General features: G+C 40.9%; 1 protein-coding gene across 1 annotated transcript in view; it reads right to left on the reverse strand.

Annotated features, from left to right (window-relative positions):
- LOC137167668 (dynein axonemal heavy chain 5-like) overlaps nt 1-24,544 on the reverse strand; it is a 243,129-nt gene that overhangs the window by 49,228 nt on the left and 169,357 nt on the right. Inside the window, exons 63-69 of the mRNA XM_067569914.1 lie at nt 22,171-22,365; nt 10,449-10,604; nt 10,017-10,199; nt 5,445-5,615; nt 4,136-4,514; nt 3,124-3,395; nt 850-1,014 (exon numbers count right to left, since the gene is read on the reverse strand). Coding sequence (XP_067426015.1) covers nt 850-1,014; nt 3,124-3,395; nt 4,136-4,514; nt 5,445-5,615; nt 10,017-10,199; nt 10,449-10,604; nt 22,171-22,365 — 1,521 coding nt within the window. The remainder of the gene's footprint in view (nt 1-849; nt 1,015-3,123; nt 3,396-4,135; nt 4,515-5,444; nt 5,616-10,016; nt 10,200-10,448; nt 10,605-22,170; nt 22,366-24,544) is intronic.

Below are 24,544 nucleotides of genomic sequence, written 5' to 3' on the forward strand. Positions count from 1 at the left end.
CCAGCCCAATATCCTGTCTTCCAACAGTGGGCAATGCCAAGTGCTTCAGAGGGAAAGAATAGAACAGGTAATCATCAAGTGATCCATCCCATCGGCCATTCCCAGCCTCTTATCAGGCCACTCTTAACTTAATGTTATAAAAATATGCATCTTTATTTAAAAATGTTGGCCCGAGTCTCATATACACCCTCACAGACAGGCAGCACAATGGGCATCCATATTCAGGTGAAAAATTCTTCTTGGTAAATTCATGTTTATGCCTACATTTTGAACCATAAACACAAGGGACTACAACCTCTTCCAATGATGCTATGCTGTTGGTAAGCAATTTTTCACATATCTATCAAGCAAATCTATTGAAAGTTATGGTCTGTAGTTTCCTTTTGTCTTTCATCATTCACTGCATCAGCCAGGCTTCTAAGGGAACATTTTCACACGTGTTCACTGTTGGATTAATTAAACATTGTTCTATTTCCAGCTATAACTGCCATTTTTGACCATCAGTTCATACAATAAACCAGATATAACAATATACACCACCAGCACTGCTTTTTTGTTACAACTAGGTACTTCTGCTAGTGACAGACCATGGCAATCTCCGGCACAGAAACAGCAGTCGCTTTGTATAAACTGGCTGGGAAAAGCAGAATTCTAATATTTCCATTTCCTCACAGACCCAAAATCCATTTCCCAAGAACACTGGCATGAACCAAAATGAGCTCATATGAACATATGTGAAAAGTGAACAAACAGGGGTGAGCAAATCAAAATTCAGTTTCTAATTCAACAAAATATTCATCGATAATTTTTACCACTGTTCATGCAGCTCTACTAAACAATTTAGGGTACCTTTGATTTTGCAAGACGCTCTATATTTTCAGTGGGATCAGAGCCCATAGATAAAAAGCAAGTCAAGGGTGTTCGACAGTCACTTTCAGTCCACATTGCCTCCATATCAAGAATAAATCCTTCTGCATATTTCATGCCGAGAGATTCTGCAATGTAGTGCCGAGCCTGCCACAAACATTTCCAAATACAGATTAAAAAAAAATCTTTATGCCCTTACCCACAACAACCCAATGTCACTCAAATCCAATGTCTACTAACATGGAATCTGAGGAACTAGTCACTGATAGCCATGATCTGACTTTAATTTTCAGTTTAATTTAAACCCAAGTTACGATCTTTCAAATATTATAGCTTTAAATGGAAAATTTCTTACCTGATGGTGTCCTTTCTAGGACTGACCTATTCCTAGTGCAAGACATGTGGGCAGCTCTTCTCCTCCTGCAAATGCTGGAGGCAGCTCAGAGTTTATCCATAAGGCTCTGGACCTTGCCCATGCTTCTTCTTGTCCTCATGTCACAAGAGCACTTCCAAAGCTAACTTGAAAGACTAAATTCTGATTGGTATATAAAACATTACCTTTTTGACAGTAATATGAATCCTGAGGAGTCCCACTACAAAAGCACCCAAAAGGATTTATCTTGGATGTGAGTAGACTGACAGGGAACTAAATTTTCCATTATAGACCATGACCTCTCCCCCAGTCCTAGATATGTGATTTAGTGAGCACGTTAGACAGACTCTGAACCCTTCTATAACTGGTTTATCCACAGCTGTGTAAACTTTGGTGATACAGTTTATCCAGCTGGCAATGGAAGATTTAGAAGCTGTCAGATCCCAGAATATAGGGAGAAAGGAAGAGAATAAAGGTTTTTCGTTTTTTTTTTAACTGCTCAGTTTCCATTAAGGTATATTTTAACTGCTCCTCTCACATCTAGCATATACCATGCTCTTTCTTTCAAAGGAAGAATTGTTTTTCTATGATATATGGAATAAAGGGTTTATCTTTGTAATGAATGTTTCTGGAGTTTGCAAAAGGACCTTGTCTTCATGGAAGATGCAGTGATGCTCATCCCTTCTAAGAATGGAAATTCTGGATCTTCTTCTTGCTGACTTGATTACAACCTGGACCCCTCATCCTCCACTCTGCCATTAGCCAGGAAATGGAGGGAAACAGTGCTGAGAATTCCCAGATCCTCCTCATGGAAGGAGGAAGATTTGGAGAGAATGCCAGACTCCTTGCCAAGTGATTCAGTTACACACTTGAAAATACAGGAGGGAATCTTGGACCCCTTTTTCCCTTTCTGTTGGACTGGGCCAGGAGATTTATCATCAAAGAATCCCTGATCAATAAGGACAGAACCACTTGCTAGGTTCCAAATGCTGAAGAAGATGGACACACCCTTGTTATCTTGTCTCTGGAGGAGTCTTGGTGGATGCAAAGGCCCGAATAAGCCATCCAGACTCAGAGATCCTTGCCCTGGTAGAATGAGACTCCAGGGGATGGGAGCAATGGTGATAGATAGAGCTCCCCTTCTCAGGTTCCTCCTACACACATAGATCAACTCTTGGTCTTTGCCTACTCCATTTGGCCAGCTATGACATGCTGGGCAAATAGGGATAAAAAAGCAGTAGGAACTTGGTGGTATTACTTGAGGAAAGATCCCTGAAAAAATGTTGTCCTCTAGATGAAGAGGGGGTGCGACTCCAAAAGTTATCTGCAAGAGCTGTAATGACAGATGAGATGGGAGAGGTGAGATGCTACTCTTTAATCGGGCTGCAGGCATCAAATTTGGAGTGCGAGTGGGAAGGGAGGTGACTAGAGCTGTACAAATAACAGATTTATCAATTTGCTGGCAAGTAAAAAAAATTATCTCATATTGACCTGGTTCATATTTGCAATGTGTCTTTCAGAGATTCAAACTGAACTGTCCTCTTTCCACTGCTGAAGAAGTGAAGAAGTGAAGAAATGAAATTGTGTTTTTTGATTATTTGAAGAAACACAAAAGCTTGACAAATTTCAGGACCGTACTGTACAGACTGATAACCCTTCCTGATACATAAAGCAACGTAATAGCTCTAACAATTTAATTATGTATTGCATATTCCTTTTTAATTGGTTACAACCAACTCTGTAAAAAGTATCCATAAAATAGTTCCAAACATTCAGAATGGGTAATTTGATTTCTGCCACATACTTTGTGGCAATACCAAAGAAACTCATACCAAGAATGCTAGCTTATGGCTTATACTATACATTACATTTCTCCTCCTCACCTGAGCAATGGTATGATCAGGGCACCAGCTACGGATAAGGAGCAGTTTACGGAATGTATCCAGTAAACTGTCATACCCATCAGGAAGAGGAGCCTCTTCAGGTGCTTCTTCATCAAACCAGGCTTTCCAGGCCTTTTCATTCCTAGTAATTTGCCCCAGAAGCTGGTTAAAAGGGTACAGATTAGATAACTGTACAAGATTGAGCCATGTCATGTCAAGGATCCACTTCTTTGGCTTTGGTTCTACAGAGTTCAGATCCAAACTTGCACCTCCTGCAAGATGAAAAGCATTGTGAAGAAAGCATTCATTATTTAAGCCAAAAAATTATGAGTCAGCAAGTACATAACTCTTAGCGGTAACAATCTTATGGAATTTGCAAACAGAGATTTGGGCTCCCAAAACTGCATTGTAAAAAGTTGTTAATTCAGAAGCATTGTGTATAACCTGATGTCCACAAAATGGAAGGGGAGAAAAGGTGGTCTTGTAGTTAACATGCAGGAGAAGAAGTCAAGAGATTGGGGCTCTTAGGGTATGACTCTGAAGTACAGAATGCCTCCTGAAGGGTGGAAGTTAAAGGCTCTCAGCATTCCACAGGGCTGGTATCTTAATTTCTCCATGGTTCATTTCCTTGTCTGAAAAGTGGAAATAATTGCCTGTCTAACACGGTGCTGCATGAAAGCTCCCAAAGCAGAAGAGAGAGAGCATCCAAAGATAGTCTCATCCTCCTTCACCTAGACCACAAAACCTGGCCTAGAATGAGGAAGCACATACCGCACCCATTTTCAAGGGTGGCTCGATGCTAATGCTTCAGAAGGCACAGTACCTATTTGTACCACCACCCCACCAAGGCCTGTAGCTTAATGCCACCACAATCAAAACCCTAACTAATGTTCATAAAGCACACTGAGATCCTTGGATGGAAGGCACAAAATATTGTTAGTATAAATATTGCAAAGATCTGGTTTGACAACTCATGGATATATTTAAATAGGAACATGTTAGAAGAAACTACCTTTGATGAGTGTCTGAAACTCATTATGAGAAATTTTCTTGGCCTGCAAGTCAATCTTCAGTGCCATGAGCAAGGTGAAGAGGAACTTGTGATTTTCATACAGCCCTCGCACAATGTACTTGTATACTTCATAGTTGAGATGCTCAATTATGTTGGCTACTCGTTTGGCTGTGATCTGAGATTTCACTGATTTTTCCACTGATAGATCAAAAATGCCAAGGAACTGCCGTAAGGATGTCTGGTACATTACATTTACCAAGCTCATTTCCACAATGAGAAAATAAAGGATGCTGCCACGACAAGCAACTGGACGATATTCTTCTCGTGCAGTATTGATTTTCACCTCTGTCTCTGCTGCAACATTTAATTTTTCACTAACCTTAAAATTAATTGAAAAATCATTCAGATAAAGTTGTGTCATTTGTGATTTATACAGCAAATATAGAAAGAAAAGTGTTGATTAAGAACATAACAGTATTTTTATTTAAATTTTACTTATTGTAAGAGCTTCAGAGCCGGCATTGTGTCTTCATATGTGTTTGCACAACCATGAGCACGATGTGCTTTGATACCACTTGGGACCATTAGGTATTATTTAAATAAAAATGTGCACAGGCAGAGTTGTATTTTCTATAGAGGATAGAAGGTGGGCTTGCAGAGGGCTCCCTGTGAGGTCGCTGACATTTGATCCCTGAAGCAGTGGGTGGGAGGCTGTGGTCCTAGCTGGGCAGAGCAGAGACTGCAAGGAAAAGGAGGAGCAGGAGAAGGAGAAGCAGCCCCCATCTACAGGGGAAGCCACCTCAACTGCTGAATGGATCCTGCTGGAGGCTCGTACTCCTCCCCCTTGCAGTCCTGGCTGGGGGGTCTCTGCTCTGCCCTGCCAGGATCACAGCCACCCCTCGCCCTCGCACACACACACCTTGTACCTCCAGGTAGATGTGTCAGCTGCACTGAGGCCATGCAGTATAGGAGCGAGTGAGAGGATCCTTGGCTCCCCTGTGCTGCTGCAGGGCTGGTGATACCCAATCCCTGCAGGCACAAGGTGCTCGGTGGGGGAAGGAGAGAGGCTGCACTTGTGCCAACTTTTATCAATTGATTTTTTTTCCCACCGATTGCCGTGTGTCTGCTGAAATTGGCATTTACTGCTCTTTATCTTTATCCATTAATATCAAATCCTGCCAAGCCTAATTATATTATTTACTTGCTATGCAGTCAGACATTTTGTAGTACTATAAATTGCGGAACGGCAGCAAAGAGGCAAGTCTGTTCAGACAATATTTAAACAACAAAATATATCCCCAAAAGTCACCTCTTCTGCAGTTGTTTTAGTGATTCTTAGGACTTCTATCAGAGATTCATCTTCAACCAAAGACCCTTCAGTGCTGGTTAGGCGGAAGAGAAGACTGTCTTCAAGATCCTGCATTTTCCTCTTGTTAGATGTCACTTCTTCCATCAGCTTGACTCTTTCTGCCTCCAGTTCCTGTAGAAGAAAATATTAGAATCTTTCAAGTTTATTCAAAGGAAAGTGTACTTATACCCACGCAGAAAATGTATGATTTCATGCATGACAGAAAGACTGGGAATTTTTCCAGTGTTTCTCTAAGATGCAAAAATGATATGTAAAAATGGGATGTATACACATACTGTATTAATTTGAGTAATGGAGCATATTGATTAATGAAAATGTAGGCTCAGTATCAGGAAAACTTCCTGACACTAAAGTCTATGAAACTGTGGTAAAAGACACATTGTTTTGGATAGCTAAAATCAGACTGGACAAACGACTGGAAAATGTAATGCATGGACTAATCTTACTTAGGCAGGGGAACTGGAGAGATGACCTTTTCCATTTCCATTTCCATTACTTTTTGGTTTAGCAAAGTACAAATTTTGTCAAAGCTTATAAAGTAGGCAATGCTCCAGCAGTGAACATTTGTACCATGTGAAATTTCTAGAACATTTCTACAAGATAGACAGACAATGGAGTAGATCTCAGCCTATTAAAGCTCATCTGTGCTGCTCCAGTGGCATAAATACAGACCCAAAGATGGCATAAGTGGCCAGCTGTGGAGTCCCTTTGTACAGACAGGACATTGGGGTATAGCCAGGAAGGGCATGCGGTCCCAGCTGCTGGAATACTTGCTTGACCCATCCTCAGCAGCCTCTCCTGAATTTTCAGTTTATTTAGCCAGCTGACTAAACCTTTTATAGTAAAAGTGTAGTGTTTTTTTAAAAAAAATACTGGTTTATCTATGTCCATAACGCCTCACAATTTATCTTCACTCATTTCAATAGGTTACTCATGTTACTGAGACAATGGAGATGCTTTTCTGAATTTCAAGGAATAAAGGAGTCTCTCCAAATTCTTCCCAGATACTGAAAATCTTTCACTTTGGAAAACTGTCATCGGATGCTTTTCATTCACACTGGATAGTTATGATACCTTAGAAAGTTACAAATAATTGAATCGTAAGTAAAGGAAATGACTCAAGCATGAATTTCATCTTGACTTTAAATTCTCCACATTTTCCCCTCAAACTTTCATACCAATACAGCACAGGGCATGAGTTAACTCTAAAATGTGAATTATATAGTAGGACCCTGTGAAAAGGTTGGTAGCCCTTTGCTCCTTTCTTCCGGCACAAATGACTCTAATATCTCCGGTCTATAACCACCGCTGTGTACTTTCTTTGTATTATATCAACCCCTAACGGTCCCATGCAGCAATTAGATTTACAGTGTCATACAATCATCCCCTTTCACCTGAGAGGGAAGAGTTCTCTCCATGCAGAGCTCTTCCCCTTTACCTGGGTGGGGCCAGGCCAGGCCAGGCTTGGCCTCCCCCTGCCACATTTCCTTCTTGTGCTCTTTTTAAATCACTTGCCTGTTAATGAACTAATTAGCTCATGAACTTCCTAACCTCAGTCTGGTCTTGTAACCAGGCGCCCCTGACCAATTAGGACTTCTCCAGGGGAATCTAATTGGTGCTATTAGTGTCTAGAGCACTGCTCAAGCTCCATCTCTCAGTAGTCTGTCACAGGCCCTAATTCAGCAGAGTACTTAAGCATGTGTTTTTTCTTTAAATATTTGCTTGAATTCAATTTAATACATAATTCATTCCATATTTAATATTTTAATGTATATCTTTAAAATAAATGGTTAAATAATATTTTCCTATTTGCTGCTGAATTAAGATCCAAGATGTTAGGTTTCTGCTTGCTTAGGATTTTTATGGCTGCATTTATAATATCAGAAGATAGCAGCTTGGAACAGAAGTAGTTCACCTTCACTAGCACGGTACAACCGGATGCTGCTATAATTATCATCACCCAAGTGGTTAAGCTTAGATGAATATACCCTTTGCTAATTATACTTTTTACTGATTCCTGTAGCAGCCTTTAAGAATGTCAGGGCTCTTTCTCTCATTTTTAATCTGTTACTGTAGGTTAAAAGTTGTGTTCTTGCCTTCCTGTTTATAACAGAAGGTCTGCTTTTCAGTTTCTCTGATACAGCCCTGTTTTTTCTTTAAACGAATATTTCATTATCTGACCTCCCTTGGTTCTGAGTTTCTGTGCCAGTACATTAATCTCTTCTTAAGAGAGGAGGAACTAGTGCCTTAACTAGTTTATCTCTGCTAAAAGGAAAGAGGTTTAATAAATGTTTATCATTTCACATCTATGTCCCAATATAGTAGGTAGTGCTAATACTAAACAAATATTCTGCAGCCCCAGTTAGCAAGACATTGACTGCTAAACTTTCCAGCAAGCAGTCAATTAACCCATGAAGGGATAAAACAGATGAATAGAAAAGGTCTAAGAAAGGAAGTTGCAAAACTTTACAGGTCTGCTGTGAGGGAGTGAGTCTCTGCAAAACACCAGCAATGGGATTTCCAAAAGCACTCAGCACTGGCCCAACTCTGTTCCTAATTAAATCAATAGGAGTGTCAATGGGAGCAGAGTCAGGCCAGAGATGAGCACTTCTGAAAATCCCATATTAGATTTCCTCAAACAGGCCTGGGTTCATAACATTGATTTCAGTTCAGGAACCCTTTTTCGTGTAGCAAACTCCATTTTTAAACATTCAGATTTATGAAAATCTTTTTCTAGTTGAACAGGAAGCCTGTGCTACAAATCAGGGAACAAGGAACTGCCTTTAAACCAGGCTGGTACAGGTGGGTGCTTTATGTATGGTATATACAGTACTCTGTGTATCTATGTTTATTTGTTTATATCTATGTCTCTCCTTCTCAGCCCAATAAAACTTTAACTTTTTCATTCAAATTTTTGTACTCCCAGTGTTTGAGCTGGTTCAGAATTATGCAAAACAAATGTGAAACAGAGGCCGATTGATGGTTCACTACTCTGTCAGCAAGTCTTGTCAGATCACTACACCTAATACACTGTAGCCATGATATAACCAAAAGTTGGCATGTAATATAACATTGGAAAAAATAGCTTACTGATCATTAATATTCTTGCCTAATGTATGTACAGAATGTGTACAAAGAGTTATGGTCCCATGCTATTGTTATGTTATTAAAATGTGTTTGGCAAGCAATTCATAAGCCCAAAGGAATATTAAAGATTGTGTATTTATTTGTCTGACCAGCCTGGTCATCAGGCAGACACAATGAAGGCATAGTTACATAAAAGGTAAACAAAGACATCAACCTAGCAAGTGGTAGAGACAGCCTCTTGTGGGGTCTGACCCTCAAATGATAAGTAATTGAATCAATTGCTTGTATATGCTATTATTGTATTATAAAAGTGTATCAAGTAAGGTCTTTTATGAAAGCCATTCACACTGGTGATTAGTATCACTATAATGTATATATTAACACTAAATGAGAAATTATGAGTACTCACTGATATTATGCTTTAAAGCCTGTGACCAAATGAAGGGAGAAACAGGCTCTCTCTTAGATAGGAAGGAAGGAAGCTTTCTACTTCTCTTCAATTAAATTAAGCAAGATGTGACCAAAAACAATGGAAGCCCCATTCCCATACAAATCAGCAGTGAAATGGGAAGTCCACAGGATGGAAAAAATAGCACGAGGTCATCTAGAGTCTAGGGACAAAACAGGGAGTTTGGGAAGATATCAGGGAAAAGAAGAAGCCATCTTGGCATCCATCACTGAACAGACACAAGGGGCCATAGCTCTTGCAAGCAGAGAAAGATAGGCCCTTCAACCAAGAGGGCTGAAGTTTCTAGGGACTGAACATTAGTGAAAAAGCTGCTTAGGCAAATAATATAGCTTTAGTTAAGTCAAGTCTTAGGCATTAGAAAGCATATTTTTACTTTGTTTGTAACCCATTCTACCTTCAATTCCTTCTACTTGGTATCACTTAACTTATGTCCTTTCATTAATAAACCCAGTGTTGTATCTGAATGGAAGTGACTGTTAACCTTGGAGTTAAAGTGATACCCTGTACTTCTGTCCCTTTAAAGAAGCAACAAAACTTATTGTTTCTCTGAGTGTTCCAAGAGAGTGCTGGACACTTCAGGGCAGACTGCCTTGGGGAAATTTAGGACTGGGAGTGTGTTGGGGTCACCCTGCAAGCAGTAACTAAGGCTGTTGGAGACCACAGTGGGGCTGTTGTGTTGTAGGCAGGCTGCTGGGATCAGAACACTGTGCCAGGGCCGTACAGCACATAGACACTCAGGGAACCATGCTCTTGGCTGTTGGTGTTTAGGCTGTGAGACACAGCAGCAGAGCAGTGTCTAAAGGCACCCAGAGTTACAGGGCAGTTGGTGACATAACTTCTCTCTGGTCTGGGTTGCACCCTGAATTGTGACAATAAGTCAACTCAAACAACAAATACCAGTAAATCCTCTCTTTTATACAAGTTAAAATGTTGCTAACGCAAAGATCAGCATTTACCTGTTTTTCAGTGAGAATAACACGGCCAAGGAGCTGATCTTCCAAGCCTTTCATGGTAACAGTAAAATCAATCACAGCTGTTTTTGCACTGATTTCCGGAGTATAGGCAGGATTAGCCAATTTAGTTGATATATAAAGGGTAAATCCCTTCATTACATCTACCTCCTTGTCACCTACTTTTACCTGAAAATAAAATATAAATATATTTATAGTTTTTTAAAAGCTGACATTCCAACAAACAGTTGTTTCTTCCAATGAAAGATGATCCCTCTTAAAGAAAAATCAGAACAATTCAGATAAATTATTTTGTGAAAATAAGTGATGTCTGTCTAAATATTTCAAAGGTGCCAACCACCGTGGTGTCTAGTCACCAGCTGATATCAGGTATCTATGCCACTATCCTTTTATTTTCATGTTCAAAATTCATCTTACTTTATGAGTTGAGCCAGATTTTATGAAATTTTTTTCCAAAATTTTATCAAGAGCAGGATCAAGTTCTTCTCCAACATCTTCTATTAACAAAGGTCTTCCCAGGGAAAGGCAGTCTTCTAAGTGACTCCTGAAGTACTTGTGGTTCAGAGATGTAACCTATGAAGATTTACTTATAATGAAATATAGTCTTGCTTTATTTAGTGATCAACATAAATCAATCATAATTTTTTTAAAATTGAATCCACAGTGAGAGATCCACACATATCACCACAATTTTTGGGCCTCCTCCCATTTGAATTAATGGAAGTTTTGTCATTAACTTGAATGGGAAGAGGAGCTGGCTCTTTGTTTTTCCTCATTATCTATCTTATTTGCTTACTTTACACATGGTTCCCATCACTGTAGTGTCTGACTACTTCATAAACATAAGTGACTTTATCCTCACAACACCCTTATGAGGCGGAGAATGATCAGGGGCCACATATTGTGAGGTATTGAGTGCCTCTTGAGAGGTACTGACAGCCCTCAATTTCCATTGACTTCAACAGGAGCTCAGCACCTCATGAGATCAAATTCCAGATTAGATAACATTTCCCAAATCTCTGAATATCAAATGGTCAGATCATGACTTAGTTATAATTCTTAAATTGCATGTAAGTCTTTTTCAGTCTTTAGATGAAAATAGAATAGTGTTCTTCATCTGCCTGTTATATTGTGTTCTTTCAGATGACACTAGATACGCACACAATTAAAATAGAGAAAGCCCTTGCCGAATAGGCATAGAATAATAGAAATGTAGGACTGGAAAGGACCTTGATAAATCATCTTGTCCAGTCCCCTGCACTGAGGCAGGACTAAGTATTATCTAGCATCTGTCTTTATACTTTTTAAATTAAAATGTTTAGAAATTATAGTGCATTGGTATAAAACACTATATAATTGAAATGATTATTACAATAGCTGTTCACACTTTTAGCCTTGTTAAAACTGAAGTATATATATAACTATCTCAATAGTACTATGTCAATAGCTTCTGTCAAAATGAGGTTGATTGATGAGAAAAGATTGCTTGAGAAATAAGATAAATACAACAACCCACAGGAAATGACGATTTCCCAGATGTGATGTTATGACCTAACCCTTCGCCCTTCCAAGGGTCTGGCATAACCCTTTTCACCCCTTGATTCCCATCTGGAAGGCCAACCTTACCTAGGGAGGGAAAACAAAAGGTTTTGGTGTAAGGTCCAGAACCCCTGAACCAATGTCTGTTGACTAGCTTCACCCCTAGAAATGATGAACACAACTAAAAGCATGAAAAAGCTAAAATAAAAAAAGAAATAAAGAGAGGAGGTGTTTTAATATACTTGTAAAGAGATCCAGAAAAGAAAAAGGGATGTTTATAAATCTAAATTTGAGCAAGAAGACCCCAGTGTGTTTTTTCAGATGAAGAACTGGCTTTCAATTCTAATATAACTACTGGTCTGATGTCAGATAGTTGATGAAAAAGTTATTTCAGAGCCCGTATCCCAGAAGTTCCCATGGCCATTGTGCTAGGAATATATCCTGATGTTTCTGAATGTAAATAAAGACAGAAATCTGTCCAAAATTTGTGTGGTTACACCCAGTAAATGTATTTTATCACTCTGGTTGTCGAAACATATATCCTACACAGAACCGGTATCAGAAAATGTCTTACTTATAATTTCCTTTCTTCTAGCAGTATGTCCCACACTTCTGGATGCATGGGCTACACTCCTCTATCTGCAGCTCAGCACTTTGGCATGCCCAATCTGGCCACTCCCCCTCTGCTCCTTGCTTGCTGTCAGATGACTCATTCCCAAACTGTTATACTTGCATAACATCATTAACACATGTTCCAGAAATAACAAAATAACTCTGTACATTAGATCAAGGAGGACGATCATATGGTAATGACTATATCTGACCTTCGACTCATGAGCTACAGAGAATGGGCAGAATTGTGGGAGACACTGCCAGGAGAAAGGAAATTACTGGTAAGAAATTTTCTGTTCGGCAGCCCAGAGTCTCCCACAATTCCAGATGTTTGAGAAATAGCAAGCAGTGAACAGATGTAGGGAGGGTTATGAAACAAAGGTTTGGTAGGAAAGAAGTATCCCCTTTTTTATGATCTCACTCAGAAGTTCACTGTAATATAACTGGGCCACGGCCTACAGTGCCTTCCTGCCAAAAGACACTTTTGTATTGCTGTCCACCTTGTCTTACTTAATGAAGGTGTAACCTAAATGGATGCACTTGCCCATTCTGTCCATAAGGTTTCTAAGGATCTCGTGAATTGCACCTTGATCCCTTCTGGGAAAGGAGCCCCTGATGATTTGTACTAGACTTCTACAATACATAGTCTAATTCACTTAGAAATGGAGAACTTGGAAGCTCTGAGTCCTTCAAGTGGAAGGACATGAATAGGGAGCTTGATCATCTCATAGATTCAGTACGCTTGAGATAGAATTTCAACACTCTTCTGACATCTAAGGTGTGCCTTATCTTTTCATTTGGATGTTATGGTTTTGGACGGAACAAAAGAAACACAACCTCTTGGGAAGTGTGGAAGGAGAAATTTACCTTAAGAAGAAAGGATTCTGGTGTCCTGAGCACCACTTTGCTCTGGTGGAACGCACAGTATGGCTCCCATACAGATAAGGCTGCCTGCTCTGACACTTGCCTGGAGGATCTGACAACTAATAAGAAACAAGTCTTAGTGAGTAAATAAAAGGCTGACACCAAAGTCAGACACTTCAATGGATGGATCATCGGGGACCTCAAAACTAGCAGAAGGTCACTGGTGTGCTTATCAGACGCCTTGAAGGAACGTGGCTATCTGTGGATTAGTTCTGCTACTAAGAGCAGACACCTGACATGCAATGGTACTGGTATGAAGGCCTCCATCTATGACTTCTTGGAGAAGTCCAGTGTGGTTGGACTTCCTAGATTTCTGGGATTTGCATGGTGCTCTTGGCACTAGTTGTTGACTTTGGACCAGATGGAGCAATTGATAGTGTCAATACTCTCCTAGATGAAAGCAATGTCTTAATGACTCTAGTGGAAAGACCAAGACCTTCTAGTTCTTCTTTCTCAATAGTCAAGTTGTTTTGGTTTCAGATGAAGAAGAGGACCTTGCAAGAGGATGTCTGGTGTCCAAGAAAGCTTGAGTGGGGACTCCAGTTTCAGCTCTGTCAGGTCTGAGAACTAAGGTCTCCTTGGTCAATGAGGAGTTATCACTATTACCATAGCCTGTTCTCGTATTTTCTGGACCATCTTCCTCAGCAGTGGAAAGGATGGAAATGTGTAGAGTAGGCCCCATGGCCATCTGTGCGGTAAGGCATTTGTCCCCATGGATCTGGGGTCTGCCTCCCTTTGAAACAATGATATACGTGTAGGACTGGAAAGGACCTCAGTAGGTCATCTAGTCCAGTCCCCGGCACTCAAGCTAGACTAAGCAATAAATAAACTATTCCTGACTGGAGTTTGTATAGCCTGTTGTTAAAAACCTCCAATGACAGAGATTCCACAACCTCGGTAGGCAATTTGTTCCAGTGCCTAACTGGATGAGACTGAAAACCTCCTGATTCAGATATCACTCTGTTTTTGACCATGTGCCTGCTGAGCCTTTTGGTTCAAGTCCTCTTCGATATGGATCACTCTGAAAGAAAGGAGGAACTGTTCTGCCCATCTCATTATTTCCATTGCTTCTGCAGGTAGTGCCGGAGTCCTTGTTCCCCCCTGGCTGTTTAAATATGTGACCATAGTCATATTGTCTGATTTAACCAGAACACGGTTCCTCCTTAGGGTAGGGTGGAACCTTCGCAGAGCTAGTTTGACAGCTCTCAGTTCTAGGAGGTTTATGCTGTGCCTGTGAGCCTTTTCCTCCTCGCCCCAGAGGCCCTGGATTGTTTGGGTCTCTAAGTGAGCTCTCCATGCTGGCTTCAGTTGCCAGGAATAAAGGAACTGGAAGCCAGATGGGCATGCCTTTGCAGACACTGATGTGGGCTAGCCGCCATTGTGAGGAGTTGGACACCTGTGTCGGAACCCACACTTGATCTTTCATGTGTTTCGGGGAGTGGTCCCACACCTTTAGTATGAGGGCTTTAAGACTTCTGATGCATGATTGTCCTCATGGATTGACCCCTATGCATTAAAACAGAAGTCCTAGCAGTTGGAGACATAGTGCTAAGGTAGGCCTCCTGCTGCTCTGGATCAAGCAAATAAATTCCTGGATGGAAACAGAGAACTTTTCTTGGCATTGATGATGAAGCTGTTCACCTGGAGGAGATTCAACATCTGAGACAGGGCCCTGTGCACTGCTGAGGTGATGGAGCTCTGATGTCATCCAGGAAGGAATACAGGTGAATTCCCTGTGATCTAAGTATGGCTATAATTACAACCACCATCTTTGTAAAAATCCTGGGGGGCCAAGGACATGCTGAAAAAGAGTATTCAGTACTGATAATGTTTCCTGCATAGATGAACCTCAGAAGTCTGCAGTGGCATGGTCTGAAGGGAATATGGGGATATGCATTCACTAGACCTCCTGAAGTGAAGAAGTCCTCCTGGGACAGGGATGATACTTTAGAAGCCATGCAAAACTTCATTTTCTTTATCCATTTATTATGCCTTTTGAGATTGAGACTGGCTGTTATACCTCCTACCCTCCCTACTCCCCCCATGCACTTCTGTACAATGAAGAAGATGGAGAAGAACCTGGAGAATCTTTCCTCTTAGAGAACATTCTCTATCACTCCCATATTCAGAAGATGAGATATTTCATTCTGGATTAGATTGTGTTTTATGAGGTCATTGGAGCTCGATGATTGGATGAAGAATGGATGGGGTGAAGCCCACAGCTCGAGGGAGTATACCTGGCTCACTATCTCCCTGACACACGTCTGTGGTTGATGAAAACCATTCCTCTATGAAATGGGAAATCCTGCCTCCTAGCTTCAGTTCTAGATGGAGGCCTGTGCAATCTCTGCCAACAGTGGATTGGGGGAAAGGGGCACCCTGAGGTATGTCTGGATTAACCACACCCTTTGGGCTTCGATTCCGCTGTTTTCCCTTGGGGAATCTATTGTCCCTTCACTGGCATCTTTGTGAGGACGAGGAGCACAATGAGCACCTCTTGCTGAAGGCCAGGCTATATTCCCTCCTGAGGGTACTTAGTGGTAAAGAGAAAAAGTGTTTGGATTCTGCTGCATTGTCAGCCACCATCTTTTCCAGCTTTTCTCGAAAAAGCAGTGAGTCTGTAAACTTGGCCAGGCATAAGACTGCTTAGAGTATCCGCCTTCCAGATTCGGAGCCATAGGTAATGCTGGTGCCAAGTCGCTGAGCTGGAAGACATGGGTTGGGCTGAGGAGAGCTTCACTGCATCTGTTCAAACATCAGCTACAAACATTGTTGCTAGGGAGACTTTAATTAAAGTGGAACCAAAGTCAGGGTTATCTCTGTCCTTAATGGCTGTGAGATCTTTCAGCCAGAAAAGAGATGCTCTTGAAAAAAGGCAGCTGCCAGGGATGCTTGGAGAGTGGTGGAGGAGGCTTCAAAGCCCTTTTTGAGAGCCTCCATCTTTTTATCTGTGAGATCCTTAGTACAGAACTCCCCCTCTGAGGGAATAACCATATCCATAGCAAGGGATGCTACAGCAGTGTCAACCTTCAGTGCCTCAGCAATTGCACCATTTGATTCCTGAATGTTATAGACCCTGAGGTTGGTCTTGTTAAGATGTTGCCCTTATCAGGCTTCTTCCATGCTTCCCTAATCACTTCCTTGAAAGATGAGTGAAGGAGTATTGCAGCCTCAGAAGGGAGAAATTTACTCTGAGGCTTAATCTCAGGAGCCTCCTCAGGTTTCTAAGTCAGACAGCTCACCTTCCTCAATAGAGGAGGAATCAGAGGTCTCATATCTCCTATTTTACCCCTGATGGAGTTGTGGCTGCCTCGATAGGTCGGGGACCCCGCCTGCCTGTCCAACTTGCAGCCCCAGGATCTAAAAGAATAAGGGATGGAAGGCTGGGTCTAGGCTGGACCCAGCTTGTTGTCTGCCTAGCCTGGGCAGGCTGCCTCACATATACATATACATATGACTGATTCAGGGAGGAGGAGGAATGCTGAGAAGCAAGAACACTGCTCCCCACAGCCCATAAAAACAAGCAGAAAAGGTGAAATAGAGGATGAAGGATGAGAGCCAAAGAAACCACTCTGTCTGCTGCTATGGAGGCAGAGAATCTGGCAACAAATGAGAGCAGAAGGGACATGGTCACCTGGCCAGACCACGTGGCACCAAAATGCTGATCCTGCTTCCACGAACAGTGGAGAAAGGAGAATAGCCCAGATGTCCAGAACTGTGGGAGATGCTGGGCTACAGGAAAAAAAAGGAACAGAAATGTAGTGACTTACTGCCTCTATTAGATTACAATGGATTTATTTGAGGAAAGATGGGACAAATGGGATTAATTGACTTTTTAAAATTCATTTGACAAAACTGTAACAAAATCAATATGAGTATCTTCTGGAACGCATAACCTATAATGTCTCAGCTCTGCTGCATTCCCTTACCCATGGTATTGGCTTCCTCTCTTTTGATACTTACATAAGGATATCAACAATTCTGTTTATCTTTAAATAAAAAGTCTAATATTTGCTCTCTAAAAACAAATGTGAAATAAATATATATTATATCACAGGTTTATAAAGGGTTATTATAAATATCTTTCTTTTACAATTTTCTCTTCAATTACTCTTGTCAAAAAGCACACTGGGGTGCTTTTGTTAACATTAGATCTATAAATGTCCCTTTTTCCTTCACAGGACTCTTTGAAGGTTTTTAAACACCTCTCTCTCTTTCTTTACATTTTCGCTTTTCCCATTATTTGAGCTGCAGTTCTTTATCCTTTCTACATGTGGTGTTACAAATCAGTCACTGGATTACAGTTCTGAATCATATGCCAGATATTACTAGCTGCCCTCTCTAGATAAGAAGGGTCTTAGGGAACTGGTAGATTTTTGCTCAAGTTCCCCTCTAGCCAAAACAGAGGTGATTTAGTTAACACGTAGAGTCTAACAATTTTTGTTTTGTTTTGTTTTTATTAACATCCATTTTCCTTGGCAGTTCTCTGCAGATATTTTATATAATTTTTTCCTCTTTTCTGATTTTAGTTTTTTCATTAATTTAGATGTCTTTTTTCAGCATACCTAGGGGTGGTGATGTTTATCAATCACCAATTTAAAGGTTCTGGGCCTGATACCAAATCCTATTGTGATGTGATGTGGGCCTTCTGTTTGGAGCCAGGGGGCAGAAGGGATTAGATCAAACTCCAGAAAGGTAAGGGTTTAGGTCATAACATCACACATGGGACATCATCATTACCCAGGATGCTATTGATGTCATCCTTTTCTTTTCTCTCAATCAGTCCCTTTTCCCATGCATCAACCTCATTTTGACCGGATCTAGGGGTAGTATACTACTCACCACATTCACAGTGAGGGGGTATCCATGTGATAAATTGCACTCATTAGGTAAATTGCAATCCTCATGCACCTTTGACTGCTTCAATGGCACTCTCCCAATAATCCACCTCCACCAGGACCACAGTGGCAGAAAATGGTATAAAGCTCCTATTTCTACTTCTTCAGGATCATGAGATAGTGAACTTTAAATCCATCAAAGATGCAAGATTGCACCACTGGCCATCTTGTATCCTGGAAGAGTGAAGTTTGGAGGGGAGGTAAAAATTTCTCACTTGTGCAGGAGAATGAGAAATTTTTTACTAGATCATTTTCTTTCTGTTAGCAGCTTCTCTCTTGGCTCACCACTAATGGGTTAATGACCCCCAACTAAGGAATTCAGAGGTGTTGTTGCTGGAGGCTCCAGGACTGAACTCCACGCTTCAGCTCAGGCCAACAGCAGAGTTCTTCCACAGCTGTAGAAACCCTCCAGCAACCAATTATTAGCATTAAGACAATTTAGGATAATGTGTTAAATTAACCTTAAGAAAATATATGGCTAAGTCTCCTGTTAGAGAAATTTTTCAATTTATATTCTGGTCATTTACCAGACTATCAGGATGGGTTGAATTCGGAGAAAGCTGCTAACAGACATAAAAATATAAAGGAAGAAAATTCTCATTCTGTGGCACATCTTCTCTCCCCATTCATTACTCATGGGAAGCAATGAGCAGTGCATTCCAGATGTAGAGAGGGAAAGAATAAGCAGACTTTAATTATTATAGTAGAACAGTAGGCAGGCATGGAAGTTTCTTCCATATAAAGCAAAAGACTTTTATACTATGGAATTATGTGGGAACCAACCCACTAGCACCTGCCTACCAAAAGATGCCTCTGCAGAGGACTGGAAACTTACCTTGCAAATACTCCTCAGATAAGACTCAGATACTTTTCTCCCAGTGCTCCTAGGGACTTCTGTGAATAGTTTCCCAGATGCCCAGCAAACTGGTGCAGGATTTTTGCATCTTACCTGCAGCAACTTTGAGGCTCTCAGGCCTTGACATTTGATAGAATGAGATGAACAGGGTGCAATTGGCAATATGCATTCCATACGCTTGAAATATATCTTTAGAGTTGTAGGAATGCCCATTTATGCCACATCCTTTCAAGGGTTAGAACATAATGATTGGAGAACTATTCCCAGGAATTGTAAAAAGACTAACTTACCTTGAAGAGAAAGGTTTCTAGAGCTATAAAGATAATCTTTTCCTCATAACAAAGGTAGTGTGATTCTTCTACGGATATGGGAACTAATTCTAAAACTTGCCTTTCAGAGGTAATGGTGACTAGAAAAGCCACCCAAAGACTTGTCTAATTTGTCATTGCTATTAAACTTGGCACCTGATACTCAAATGGAAAATCTGATGTGCCTGGCTACAAAATGCCACTATGGCTGGCATCCGCGTTTCTGTGGTGCTTGGTTGTAGGGCTCCAACCAAATCTCCTGGAGAAATTCTAATGTAGCTGAGATCACCAGATCTTTGGGATTATTATAATATTTGTATCATAACAACATGGAGAGGTTAGGGCCTCACTGTGCTGGGCAATACACAATGAAGCAGTCCCTGTCCCAAAGAGCTTTCTGTTTTCCCATAAACTTGAAACGTAAATTTGACCAGATCAGGGAATGACATATCCTGGTTAAGTTCTGTCTGGATACCAGACTGTATCAGAGGTTAATGGAGATTCCATGCTGACCGACAATTTTCTTCCAGTGCCCAAGCTGTTAATGGTACATGTTCCGGGTCTACATGAAGGAGTCCCAGCTTCAAGAGGTCTGGTCTCTTCTGAAGGTACAATGTGGGGTCCTTGGTTATTTAGCAAATCCAAAGTACCTTCTGGATCAGTGAAGCATGAGGGGAAGACTTCAACTCTCCTTTTTCATCTTTTCTGTATCCTTTATATGAACTCTCTTGAAAGGCAGCAGATATTTCTCTTCCCAGAACATTATTTCCATTGCCATGGAGAAGCTTTGACCTCTGGTTACTCCGTGGTTTCAGAAGGGATATAAACATTCATGCCTTGAAAATAAGCCAACTACTAACAAGGAATTACCATAATTGCCTGTGTGTACCATAACTGCCCGCTATGTAGTATCTTGCACCTTCCACTGATGCAGCTGGTACTCGTTATGGTCATAGAAAGGATACAGTACTCAATGGACCAGTGGTCCAAGCCCATGTGACTATTGTGGTTTTTGCTTTTTAAAATAATTTTTTAAAGACACACCATGATAGAGGTGTTGAAATGAACTAAAAAGACATATCTTATGAGATTTTGGAAATCTGTCTTCCAAGTATGCGTGGATGCTTCCCTAGTGAGTATGCAAGTGTCTAGAGTGAAAGTTGGGTTGGCTTTCAGCATGTTGTCTGTACTTGCCTACCCACAAAAGGACACTGGATGTTATCTGAGCATTTCGCCTAATTTTGCATTGCACCAAGTGCATGTTTTTATGTCTTCAGAAGGCATTTCAGCAGGTGTGCTTTGAAAAACCCACTAGGGTTGAAGTAGATGCATGGCATTAGCAATCCTAACCATTGGAAATAACTAACTACTGATGACCTTTCAGGAGATGACTAATGTAATGAAGTTTTGGATCTTTGCAAATCTTTACCATTATGGTAAAATTACAGCCAGAGCCATGTCTGTTTTGATCCTTGGGTGAGCAATTCTCTGCACTGGGCTCAAAAGCGCCTACTGGTTTTGAAGAATTGGTGGCTATGAATCCTTTCCAGCAGCTGTTCATTTATGAAAGGGTCTGTTTCTCTGGACAGGGTACTGATTGGCATATTGTCTACGCATGAGTTTTGGTGCGTTACGTGCAACCTGTGCCTTGCTGTGACTACCATCAGCCACTTCAAAGTCTGGTTATAGAGGCTGGATCAGAAGGAACAGTCTTGTACAGGAATTGTGAGCTCTTGTACACAAATCTTTTTTATCTTTGTCATGCTGAGGATTTTATTGGTTTGGAGGAAAAATTATCTAGGTGTTTTTGGAAGCTTCTGCTCCAAATTGTCTCCCCACTTGTTCATTAACAATATTTATTACTGCCTTGCAAAGGATACAATTGCTTTTGCCTTTTGGGAGTCTCTCTGGTTTGCAGCACTTACCCTGAGTATCATGAGAATCCCCCAGTTCATAGTGGGACGAAGAGAAGCTGGGTAGGAGCCCTGCTATTTTCCCCAAGGAGCAGAGGATCCTCTTCAGTATCTGGATCCTTTCAGGATCCAGCCCATCTCTGTCGTGAGACTTATCTGCTGAGCTGGCCAGATAGCTTCCTCCCCATCTTCAGGATCTCTTCTTGAAAGCTCAGAAACCCCTGAGTGGGCTTTTCTGCTTTGAAGTCATGACTCCACATGCCGGTCTGACTCTGAGCCCTGCGAACAGGCAGGGAATAATTCCATCTCTATGGAGCCTATAAGTGCTGCCTTGCATAGGGAATACTGCTTATATCTAAGCCAGGTGTTTGCAGGACAGCTCAGCCATGTCTGAGTGGGGACACAGGAGTCTGGCAGTGGCAGATCCAGGTGGTTGAAGCCACCATGCTGCTATTTACCTGATCCAGGGAGGAGGAGGAGGGTGATTATAAATTGCAACTGCAAAAAAATGAATACAAACAAATATGGTAAAACAAAATAGTTGGGAGAAACTGAACCACCAATTTGTCATGCTGCTGTAGGCAGAAAATCCGGTGGTCTGAGCTAAAGGGCAGAGCTTAGACCTGGAGCCTCCAGCAACACCACTGGATCGCCACTGAGGGGTCATGAAAAATGAATGGGGAGAAAAACTGAAACAGAAAGGGAACATCAATGTGGAAAGCTGACTGAACAAAAAGATCTGTTTGAAGATCTCAGAGGTCTGGAATCTTACAGTAAATTCCAAATCCCAAAGATGGTGGACTGGTGACTAGAGTGTGGGTAAGGTGGTTAAAGGTGTAGGATAAATACAATTTATTACACGGATATCATCCTCTTATCGTCCTCTAAGGTATAATATATATACATAAGCTTTACAGCATTTCTTTATATCTTTTCAGCACAGACAGTATAGAATGAACTGTTGATTTCAATTATTATAGTGAACAGCCAAAATATGGTGGTGTCTAATTATCTTGTATTGGTTATCATAATACTAGCAAAGATCTAACATGACACAGAGATGAAAAATGCTTTAAACAAAGAATGTACCTGAAGTTCATTATTCTTTTCCTTATTTTTAATCCAGATCTTTCCTTGACCTTGTGGGTCAATCAGCAAAGGATATCGAGATGCCTTTGTGACAATGATGCCGTTCTGAATTGAAAGGTCATCATTTGGAAGACCCTGGAGGCTCCATTCACCAACTGTAGCATTGTCAACAAGCATACTGATGAGGTTAAGATCCTAATATAAAAGATTAAGTTATTAAATAATAAACTGTTATTAAATAAATAATCTGTTTTAGTGCTATTATTAAAATGCTTAGTTGGAAGCCAAAGTTTCTGAAAAAGCAACCATGCATTTTTCAGTGAATTAACTGAACCATTCACTGAAACCTTACTGGGTTTCAGGACCTGGGCTCCAGCCTGAACGAGAATATCTACACAGCTATTTCGCGCTGAGACTCATTGACATAGTTCTGTTTTTTTAATTTGAAGTGTAGACGCACCCTAAGACAAAAAGGCTAAATGACTTGACTAGTCCCACAGAGGAAGTCAGTGTCAGAGCCAAGATTTAATGGCAGGAGTACTTTGCTCCCAGTTCTGTTCTCAGTCCACAAACTCACTCTGTGTTCACTGTTAATGAGCTACCCTCCTTTTTGCCAGCTCAACTACAAGCAGCCGCCTTGTAGCTACATCTGCTGCAAGACTCTGTCTTCCGCATCATCCTGGAAAGCACTGCCCACTACAGCTATAAAGTCATATCATGCCCTCCAGTGGACCCCAAAGAGGGGAATGAATATCCCACAAACTCCCAATCATAAGAATTCATTTACATTTTCAAGAGTATTTTCAAAGAAAAGGATTAGAAACTTACTCTTAAAATGTCAAGGTTTTCACCAGCTTTCTTTCTCTTTTAAGGCCTGATCCTGCAAAGATTTACTCACCTGCTTAACTTTATGCCTGCTGAGTAGTCTGATAGGCTTCAAGGGCTTAAGTCTCCCCACTTCATATGTGGTCAGAGCTAGGTATGGCTGCTTGCCAACCCCAAGAGTTCAGAAATCATGAGTCAGGCCTCCAAAAATCAAGAGATTTAAAAAATAATATAGTTTGAGTTCTTTTTATTTGCCTTCTCGTTTGGGGGCCTTTAGAAGTCACATTTTCAAGCTTTCTCTGCAACTACCAGGGCTGGACACACCCTTCTCTTTTAAATGAAAGCTGAGATTCTTACAAAAGGAGGTGACTCCAGAAGCTGGAGCTTTAAGAAAAACACCAACAATTACAAGACTTGAGATAAAATCATGAGAGTTAGCAACACTGGTAGCTGAACAAGCGAATGGCTAGATCTATTTGCATTTCTCTGACACTTTCTGTCTGACCATGTCAAATCATTTTAATAAAAAAAGCCACAGAACATTCTTGCAAGGCAGAGCAACCGTCATAATTTCACTTTCAAGCTGGGAAAAGTGAGGCATAAAGAAGTTAATGGTTCCATTTTCAAAGGTGGATACCTAAAATTACACACCTAAATTCATCTTTAGACACTCACATGACCTGATATTTAGAGGTTCCAGGCATCTGAAGCTCTTTGACTTCAGTAGGAAGTCTGGAGTGCTCAACAACTTTGAAACACAGACCACTTATTTAGGCACCTAACTAAGGGGTCAGATGTGTAATTTTACACATCCTAATTTGAAAATGGGTGCTTAAGTGTCTCAGGCACTTTCACATAGTTAGTTTGTGGCAGAGCAAGGCAGAGAAGTGAGATCTTCTCATACTGAGCCATGTGCTATAAATATCAAGTTGTGTTCTTTCTGGTTGGGAAAGCACAAGGCTCTCCCTCATGAGCACTTAATTCACTGAAAAATTATTTTAAAACTCTGTTGCACACACTCTCATTGAAATGTTGTTCCTGTCTTTGAAGGACAGCTAGCTAAACAGAATACTCAATTATGTCCTGGAACCTCATACTAATTGTGACAGTCTATGTCCAGCCTGTCGAATATGAAGAGGCAAAATATGTTATCAGCATAGAAACATCTTTAAAAAGATAATCCACAAATTCTGTGGGAAGGTGGCTGAATAAGAATATAGTCAGAATAACTCTAGAGAAACAGAGTTAGAGGTCACTGTTTTTTCCTTCTCTAAAGGACACTGTACACCAAAGTTCCCACTCTTGGAGAGTAAGAAGCTTGGGTAATGTTCCACAGCAAATCTGGCTACAAGAACCTTTTGACAATGAGTGTTTGGAAAAGAGCCTCTCTGAGATGGGCATGGCTAAAGTGTGGGCAGGATGTGGCAGCCATTGGTGTAGCTGAAGCAATCACACCATCTTGGGGAGGAATCCTGGATGCATCAGCAGCACCCCAATAAACAAACAAACCAACAAACAAATAATATTTTGCTCTCATACAGTGCTTTTC

The sequence above is a fragment of the Emydura macquarii genome, unplaced genomic scaffold, assembly GCF_026122565.2.
Source record: "Emydura macquarii macquarii isolate MOO-44397 ecotype Brisbane River unplaced genomic scaffold, CSIRO-AGI_Emac_v2 contig_2948, whole genome shotgun sequence".
Classification (NCBI taxonomy): Eukaryota; Metazoa; Chordata; order Testudines; family Chelidae; genus Emydura; species Emydura macquarii.